At 37.5% G+C, this 10,065-nt stretch overlaps 1 protein-coding gene across 1 annotated transcript; it reads left to right on the forward strand.

Annotated features, from left to right (window-relative positions):
* Positions 1–5,403: 5,403 nt before the first annotated feature.
* Positions 5,404–6,295, forward strand: LOC148191412 (uncharacterized). Its single transcript, XM_088101450.1, has one exon. It carries the CDS (start codon positions 5,445–5,447, stop codon positions 6,078–6,080), a length of 636 nt encoding a protein of 211 aa, XP_087957576.1. The 5' UTR covers positions 5,404–5,444; the 3' UTR covers positions 6,081–6,295.
* The last annotated feature ends 3,770 nt before the right edge of the window (positions 6,296–10,065 follow it).

The following is a 10,065-nucleotide window of genomic DNA, read 5'->3' on the forward strand; positions in this document are numbered from 1 at the left end:
AATTTATCAGAACTTCTCTTTAGACAAAACTATGCCAGTATCAGCAAACATCAACGAACAACATTTCCTATGCAGAGATAAAATGATGCGAAAATACACTTCAGATGATAATAAAACTATTATCCAATATCATGCATGCATACTATTACTAATAGCGGGAAAGAAGTATCAGATCCATGTCAAACTCCACTATTAATATATACGATTAGTTCATTTCATTTCATAACAGGAATCTAGCTAGTTAGACAGTTACAGATGACACCTGATCAAATTGTCAACTAGTTGATGAAGGCATATATAATCTTCTATAATTGCTATATGCTTGTATTATAGGAACAAGTTTGAAAGTAGCCTAGGTCTATGTAGTAGAGTTTGCTAGGTGTAGGACATAACATTGTTATACATTGTTTAAAATCATTATACTGCAAATTAAGTACCCTGTTCACATTATGCAAGAGTTTTATGGCCTTTTTATAGACCATTGAATAACTATAAACTGATAAATGTTAGGAGTTTTAAATGCAAGCTGTTATACAGTTTTTTCTGTTATTCTGTTTACTATAAAACACTGTCTGTATTACACATTTGCTGTTTAATAATACACATTCAATATTTCCACGTTCATTTTTTCTGTTCTGATATCTTCTATCAGTTTTCATTCTCTGCATTTCTCTAACAGTGGTATCAGAGCCCAGGTTGAAAGAGGACCTAAGGGGTATCGTTTCCAAGTTCAGTACGGCTGACTGTGGGTGGTTTAGAACGATCAAGAAAGAAGTTCTTGGGCAGAGAAGAAGGGTGGACCATGGCTGATTTTTCTACGACAAACCTTCCTGTACTCACCGACAAGAATTGGAGTAGGTGGAGTACGCAAATGCGCGTGTTGTTTCGTGTTCAAGATGTGAGCAGTGTGGTAGAAGGAGATTATTCCATGAGTGATTTCCGTGGTTCAGAAGATCAGAAGGAGATACTAAGAAAGAAAGATGATAAAGCCTTGCTGATCATTCACCAATGTGTGGATGATATGCATTTCGAGAAGATACAAAATGCATCTACGGCTAGAGAAGCATGGGAGATATTGGTACGGTGTCATTCTGGTGGAGAGAAAATCAGAAAAGTGAAACTCCAGACGCTGCGGAGACAATACGAATTGGCATAAATGGAGGATAGTGATAAGGTTAGTGATTACTTCACAAGAATTCTGAGTATTACTAACCAGATGAAGAGATGTGGCGAGTCCATTAGTGACTTCATGATAGTTGAAAAGATTATGCGATCTCTACCTCAGCGGTTTGATTACATTGTTGTGGCCATCGAAGAATCAAAAGATACAGAGAAAATGAAGATTGAGGAATTGCAAAGTTCCTTAGAGGCACATGAAATGAGATTGGTAGATCGAAATCCCATAAAGAATGATGAGCAAGCACTCAAGGCGCTGTATGTCAGAAATGAAGAGAAAAAGAAGTTCAAGAAATGGAAAGGAAAACCAGAGAAAGGAAAATGGAAGAATGAGTATAATGCAAATGAGCAAGATGAAAAGGTTGAATGTCCAGAAGGCAAAAGTGGTTCTGAAAAGAACTTAAAGAAGAAAGATAGAAGGAATGTAGAATGTTTTAGTTGTCACAAGATGGGGCATTATGCATTCGAATGTTACTCAAATAAAGGTAAGCAGAAGAAGAAACAACAAAACAAGGAGGCGTATCTAGCTCAAGAGGACTCTGACTCAGAACCATTGACGCTGATGGTGACAACAACATCTGATAATTCACAATCATTTGTGAAATCGTGGTATTTGGACTCGGGATGCTCAAATCACATGACATGCAATAAGGAGTGGCTGATCAGATTAGATGAATCAAAGAAGAGTAAGGTCAGATTCGCAGATAACAGCACACTCCAGGTAGAAGGAATGGGAAATGTGGTTATACGGAGAAAAGATGGCTCACATGCAATCATAGAAGATGTTCTACTTGTGCCAGCAATGAAATGCAACCTTCTGAGTCTTGGACAACTTGTTGAGAAAGGATTTACAGTTGTTATGGGAGGCTGTGATCAGGTAGAAGTGTTTGATAAAAATAAAGTGTTGATCTTGAGAAGCAAGATTTCTAAAAATCGAACATTTCAAGTGTGTATGGATGCAGTAGGAAGCTGGCAGTGTTTGTCAACTGTAAAGGATGATGATACCTGGAAGTGGCATTTAAGGTTTGGCCATCTAAACTTTAAAGATCTAAGGCAGCTAAGTGGAAAAGGTATGGTTTCTGGAATGACAGAAACCAGCATACCAGAAAACGTGTGTGAATCTTGCATTGTTGGAAAACAAAGCAGAAGACCATTTCAAGCGAGATTGGAAATGAGATCCAAAGGATGTCTTGATGTGGTGCACTCAGATATATGCGGCCCTATGGAAGTGTCGACCTTGGCTGGGAACAGGTATTTTATCACTTTTGTTGATGAATTTAGTAGAATGGTTTGGGTGTTTCTGATACAGATGAAGAGTGAAGCACTTGAGATATTCAAGAGGTTCAAGATTAAGGTGGAAACAGAGAGTGGAAGAACCATTAAAATACTCAGAACCGATGGAGGGGGTGAGTATACATCTCATGCATTTGAACAATTCTGCCAAGACAGTGGAGTCAATCATGAAGTAACAGCACCATACACTCCACAGCACAACGGTTTGGTAGAAAGGAGAAACAGAACTATCATGAACATGGCCAGGTGTTTGCTGCGTGATAAGTGCTTGCCACGAAGTCTCTGGGGTGAAGCGGTGTCAACAGCTGTTCATATATTGAACAGGTGTCCTACCAAGAGACTCACAGACAAAGTTCCACTCGAGGCATGGACAGGTACGAAACCAAGTGTAAGTCATTTTAGAGTGTTTGGATCTTTGGTCTTTAGCCACATTGCAGATCAGAGGAGATCAAAGCTTGAAGATAAAGGGGAGGCGATGGTTCTCGTAGGATACCATCCGACAGGGGCATATAAGCTCTACGATCCTAACAAAGGCAGAATGGTGATCAGCAGAGATGTAGTAATTCTGGAAGATGAAAGTTGGGATTGGGAGAAAGGGCAGACCAGTACCAAGAAGGTGACAGTGGTGACTGAGATGTCAGATGCAACTGATAAGAAAGTTGTTGATGGTGCTGATAGTGATGATACACTAAGGAGACCTAGAAGACAGTCTAAAAGACCACCCAGATTTTCAGATTACGAGTTATATACGGATACTGGTGTAAGTGATGAAGGTGATCTGGTGCACATGGCATTAATGGCTGGAACTGAACCAATAGATGTTGATGAAGCTATGGCAGAAACCGAATGGAAGGAAGCCATGATTGAAGAACTCAAATCCATCGAGAAGAATAAAACGTGGAGTTTGGTCGATCTGCCACATGGAAAGCAATGCATTGGATTGAAGTGGGTTTTCAAGCGAAAGCTGAATCCAGATGGCACTGTTTTAAAGCACAAAGCTAGGCTTGTGGCAAGAGGATTTTTGCAAAGACAAGGAATTGACTTCACAGAGGTGTTCGCTCCAGTAGCAAGGTTAGAAACAATTCGTGTAGTAATTGCTATTGCCTGTGCTAAAAGATGGTCTATGATTCAACTTGATGTTAAATCTGCGTTCTTGCATGGACCACTGGAGGAGGAAGTCTATGTTCAACAACCTCCAGGATTTAACAAAGGGAACAAGAAGCAGCAAGTGTACAAGCTTCATAAGGCTCTCTATGGCTTGCGGCAAGCTCCAAGAGCATGGAACAGAAGGATTGACGGGTTTTTCCTCGATCATGGATTTAAACGCTGTGTTGTGGAGCATGGTGTGTATGTAAGGGAGAGCACTGAAGGCAACAGAATGATTGTCTGCCTATACGTAGATGACTTGTTGATATCTGGATCAAGCCTAAAGGAGATAGACGAGTTCAAGCGTATGATGGAATCTGAGTTCGAAATGACTGATCTTGGGAAGCTTAATTACTTCTTGGGCATGGAATTTACTCAGACAGCAGCAGGATTGTTGATGCATCAGCAAAGATACATGAAAGAGTTACTGGAAAGATTCAAGATGGCTTCATGCAATGATGTTAGAAGTCCTCTTGAAGTAAATACCAAGCTGAAGTTAGATGAGACTGAAGAAGGAGTGAATGAAACGATCTTCAAACAGGTTATTGGTTCATTACGATTCCTATGTAATAGTAGACCTGACTTGATGTTCAGTGTAGGTCTTCTGAGTCGGTTCATGGGAAATCCAAAGAAGAGTCATATGGTGGCTGCCAAAAGGATATTAAGATACGTAAAAGGGACAACTAACTATGGAATTTTATTTCCATATGGTTTGCGTGAGGATGAACTGAAGTTTGTTGGCTATGCAGATTCTGACTATGGTGGAGATCTTGTTGAAAGGAAAAGTACGTCTGGAAACATATTCTTCATCAATAAAGCACCTGTTTCATGGAGTTCTAGAAAGCAGAATGTAGTTGCTCTGTCTAGCTGTGAAGCAGAATACATATCTGGATGCCATGCAGCTTGTCAAGGAGTTTGGTTGAAGGAACTAATGAAGGAGTTAGGAATAGTTGAAGAAAGTCCAGTGCTGTTAAAAATGGACAACACTTCGGCTATGAATTTGGCTAAAAATCCTGTTAGCCATGGAAGGAGTAAGCACATTGAGATCAAATATCATTTCTTGCGTGACATGGTAACCAGAGGAAGAATTGAGCTGATCTACTGCAAATCTGACTTACAACTTGCAGATCTTCTCACAAAACCACTTAAGACTGATAGAATTGAGTTTCTGAGAAAAGAGATAGGAGTGTTACCTCTGGACAGCTTGATTTAGGAAGGAGTGTTAGGAGTTTTAAATGCAAGCTGTTATACAGTTTTTTTTGTTATTCTGTTTACTATAAAACACTGTCTGTATTACACATTTGCTGTTTAATAATACACATTCAATATTTCCACGTTCATTTTTTCTGTTCTGATATCTTCTATCAGTTTTCATTCTCTGCATTTCTCTAACAATAAATGGTCTACCACAATATACCAAGGATGACAAATGTAGCAAAAGTGACTAAATAGTCATCTTTCCATTGAAATTAGTCGCACTGTGGGCCCTAAAAGCAAATTCTTTGTCACTTTGGGGACCAATGTATGTAGCTTGTGTCAGCTGGAAAGTGCCAAATTGTAATGGAATCTAATGCTTTTCACATTTTCTTTTCACATTTTCTGTCATTCGGTGTTTCTGTACTAGGTGATAGCTATTTTTCACATGGTCAAATAAATATTCCTTGGTATTTTCATGACCATAGGACAACTTGTGATTTATACGATTTCCTATTGCTCCAGCATTGATTCATGCATCTATAAATAAGACTGCATGAGTTCATACATTTTCGTGCTCACATCAAACAAGATCTCATTTGTGATATTTCTCTGGTTTGAGTCGAGCAATTCCAATGGCTACCAATCCAAATCCAACTCCAATTCGTCCATGGTCCCGCTTGGGCTCCCTAAGATCTCCTCCTGCTCCAGACTCACTTCCAAAACCTCAGTCTGCAGAACTTTCTGCCAAAACAACTAACACATCCTCTCATGACAACAACCAAAATGCCACCAAATCTATACCAAAAACACCAGATGTTCACAGTCCAATGCAGTCACAAAAGCTCAAACTCTCAACCCCAGTGACCTTTCCACCTTCCAGAATGAAGTCTCAAGCGATTAAGATAGCGCTAGAAGAAGTAACCACTGAAAAGCCTAATGGAAATGGAAATGGCAGAAGCTCATTGAAGAATGATTCGGATGAAAATGAAGTCATTGCAAAAGAGGTGACAACTAAAGGGAAGGGTTCTGATGGCCATGGCATAAGGGTCATAACAATTTTAGGGGAAAACAAAGGTGCATGCATGCAAATAACCAAACCCCACAAGAAACCCACTCACAAACTGAGAGCTGTGTACGCTAACAGTAATGTGCAGTGTGTAAACAACTCAATTGTGATGAACACTCGTTTAACCCGCCATGACCCAGGAATGCACCTCATTATCCCAAAAAAACCATTTGGGGAAGGATTTCATCTCAAGGAACGTTGAGAAGTTCAACGCAGTTGATCTTTGGTTCTTTTTCGCTAAGCTTATTTGTATGGTGTGGTTGATATTTCCTACAAAGTAGAAAAAAAAGTAAAGAATTAATTATACTGGCTCTACGTTTTGAGCATATTGTATTATAGGAGTAAGAGCCCTAATTGCTATATTGTTAGGGTGATTTTGTATTCCAATAAATTTTAACGAGAGTTTAAAATAGTGTATGTGCTTTTCACATTATGCCACTGTCTTTCAAATTTATAAACATTAATCAACTTTTCAATAGCATTAATAATCAATGACAATAAAAAGGAGAAAAGTTTCGTTGAGTTTTCCTCCTGATGTAAAGGACTAGCATAAAATTTCATCTACTTTCAAAATCTCGCTATAGAAAAATGTTCTTTTCAAACTCAGTTTGTTATTCTTCCTAAAAATTGTCAAACCTTTCTTTTGGGTGAACTTATTCCTTAAGGGTATTAATTGGACGGCTTCCTTAAATTTTGAGTTGATTATAATTAATGTTAAAAATATATTCTTGTGAAAGTGATAGGAAATTAAAAGACAGCACAACGGACGGGTGAAAATTGATTTTCAAAATATAAGAGCATAATATAAAAAAGTTAATGTTTTAAATTATTTTTATATTAATTTTTAATTTTAAAAAAATGACCAATGCTGAACTAACTCGCATTTTGGTCAGTCAAATTGACAGATTGATTAAGTCAAACTAAAATGGGCTAACAAGTTAAAATTGTCAATCAAGATCCTTCCACTTTGAACGAAGTTAATGGGCTACCTAGCATGTTTTGTTACCTTAATCGAAGTTGGCTCATCTTCACTTTCGATTTGGACCAATTTGTTTCGACTATTGACACTGACTAATTCATCTCAACATTTGGTTAGGGTCAACTTTGTTCGACTTTCGACCTAGACTGATTTAGTTTGAGTATGGGCCAGGGACAACTAATCTTAATCTTTGACTTGAGTTAAGTTGACTTGACTTTCAACCTAGGCCAAATGACTTCAACCTTCGGCCTGACCAACTTATCTTGACCTTTGGTTCAATTGACTTTTCTCGACTTTTAACCTGACAAACTGATCTCGATCTTCGGCTCGGATTGACCCGCTCGACCTTCATCTAGGGCGTATTTGTCAACCAACTCATCTAGATCTTTGGCCACAGTTGACTCAACTTGTCCTTTTTTCTCTGGTCGAATTGGTTTGACCTTCGACTTGGGTTGAAACTACTCAACCTTAAACCTATGCTGAATTAGCGTGACCTTCACTGTGTCGAATCAATTTGACCTTTGGCCTGTGACGAATCAACTCGACTTTCAGGCACAAACTTGTTTCAATCTTTGACTTGATTGACTACTCTTGTCCTTCGACTCAAGCTAACCTGTTATGGTCTTCAACTCGGGCCAATTTGTCTTGAACTTTGGCTTAGACTAAATTGATTCGACTTTTAGTTTTACTGACTTGGTTGTGTCTTTATTCTGAACCAACTCGATTGAGCTTTCAGTCTGAACCAACCCTACTAAACCTTCATGCCGACTCGATTAAGTCTTTAGTTCGAACTAACTTCACTGAGTCATTATCTTAACTTGACCTTCATAAATGAAGATAGATTAAAATGAAAATGAGTAAAACTTTAAATTTTTTATATTTTTTTAAGATATATGAAATTCTTAAATTTTAATTTCTTTCTAAACTTTATTCAAACAAGTCATTTTAATATTAAAATTTTTTAATTTTTAAATAAATGAATTAAATTCTAAATGATGATGTTATTCAATTACAACATAAAGGAATATTTGATGTTGCATGCATAATCAAATCCAATCTCTTCCTTTCACCCTAAAAGAAACCTGTCTTTTCGGTGAGTGAATTTTGATAATTGGTAATAAGCATGCACCATTGAAAATCTCAAGGGTAACTATGATGAGAGAGGTACCTGGAAGAATCATGGAGCTGCTCAATATATGAAATGAAAGAGGACATAAAAAAGCATAATCTACATCATACTCAGTTTAAAATAAACAGAAACCACATTTCACATTAATTTTGCATACAATATCTACCCGATCCTATCTGAGTATCTGATTCGAGATACTCGAATATAATATATTTAGAACTGATATTGAGATATTAATACCACCTAAAGATATTCTACATTTCTTTTATCAAACAATTAAGATATATTGATATGATAACTGGTTATCTCCTAGAAGATTTTAGATAACTAAATCTGTTTTTTCATCTTTACCCTAAAAAACCTATGATAGAATTACTCATCAATACTTAATTCTTCTTCGATTTACGTACTTTTACATCATTATATTTTAATATTTCTTTCAAACTCTTGCTTGATCTCTTCTTGATTAACTCGAAAACTAATCATTGGAGCAATCAACTGATTTCTAAGAACCTCACTCTTTTCATCTGAGAAGGACCGTACCCATCTCTACTAAAGCACATACGATTCTCTAATGGCTGAAATATTTACAAACGTCCACACTTATTTAGAATTTTTTGTTAGGATATATATATATATATATATATATATATATATATATATATATATATATATATATATATATATATATATATATATATATATATATATATATATATATATATATATATAATCATTAGATAGTTGTTTAAACAACATTACTGCTACATGAATAACGAGTTAACATTCTGAGAGGTTTCTTTATAGCGTTTTTAATCACAATTGATGAACCTAACCGACAAATCTTCGATGTACAAATATAGCAAGGATTATGAGTCATCTTAGTTGCAATAACAGACGCTGAATTCTTCACGGAAGGTATCTCTCTGGTTCAACAAGATTGATGTTAATTTGAGATACTTGAAAAAAAAAGTTGCCTAAATTTATTTTATTACAATTGTTCATATTCCACTTTGTATTTAAGACTTTGAAAAGCTGCTAGAAAATGGTGTAAGACTTTGATATAAAAGTTTATGCATCGTACACCTTGTCTGTGAGGAATCATTATTACATTCGACAAGACATATGATTCCTGCCAGCTGAAATTTTAGAAACGGTCACATTTGATCACTAAGGCTGTGTTCGCATGAACAGAATTTACTGTTCATGCGAATTACCGGGCGATGAATTGAAAGTGAGGTGGTGTTCGTTTGAGAGGATTGGCGAAGAAAAGCGCGGACCGATTTGCGGGATACATCCAATATTCATCACCCGCGGAAGTGAGAAGATTTGCAGTGATTTTATGTAAAATGTCGTGTGTGCCCCGTAACTTTATATTAAATTCCAGTGCATCCTATTAATTCTGCACCAGATAACCGATTATGGTGAAGGGTAACCGATTACGAAGGGTATATATTAAACAAATGTGTTGGTTTTGATTTGCAAGGTTGTAGAGGACGAGGAAGAAGGAGGTTGTGCGTGTTGGTGGAATGCAGCAGGTGGATGTTGAAGATGAAGAAAGGAGATGGGCGTCTTTGAGAAGATGATGAACAGTGGATGATGCAGGCGTAACCGGTTAAAGGTTTGGCTTTGCGGTTACACTAATGTGAAAGAAAGTGTGCATAGCTGTAACCGGTTACGAGGCTTGTAACCGATTACACTGCTTCCTGGAAACGACTTCTTCTGCTTCGCTCAACTCATCACTGCTTCTCCTTCTCCATTCCAGGTTTCACACGTCCAACTCCATCTCCTTGATTCTTCCAGCCAACATTTATGCTTTCTTCCTTGTGCACATGACGTCTCCCTCTCCAAGGCCAAGACAATGGATCAAATCTTTTCCTCCACGGCTGCTTCAACACGTCCTCATTCCAGCCCTTTACTCATGGCTGCTAGATGATTCTCTTCTATGGATGCTTCCCCTTCTTCCAAGGCCATGTATTGACTTCTCTTTGCTGGACTTCCTTCTTCATTTTGCTGCTGCCATGAACGCTTAAAGTGTTGGTGCTGGACCGTCCCTTGCTGTTGTGTTGTTTCCTCAAA

The sequence above is a fragment of the Vigna umbellata genome, chromosome 11, assembly GCF_029865625.1.
Source record: "Vigna umbellata cultivar VRB3 chromosome 11, Vumbellata_1.0, whole genome shotgun sequence".
Taxonomy (NCBI): Eukaryota; Viridiplantae; Streptophyta; class Magnoliopsida; order Fabales; family Fabaceae; genus Vigna; species Vigna umbellata.

What these genes read in the sequence shown, in the direction of transcription:
- LOC148191412 (XM_088101450.1), top strand. Translation starts at nt 5,445, where the DNA reads ATGGCTACCAATCCAAATCCAACTCCAATTCGTCCATGGTCCCGCTTG.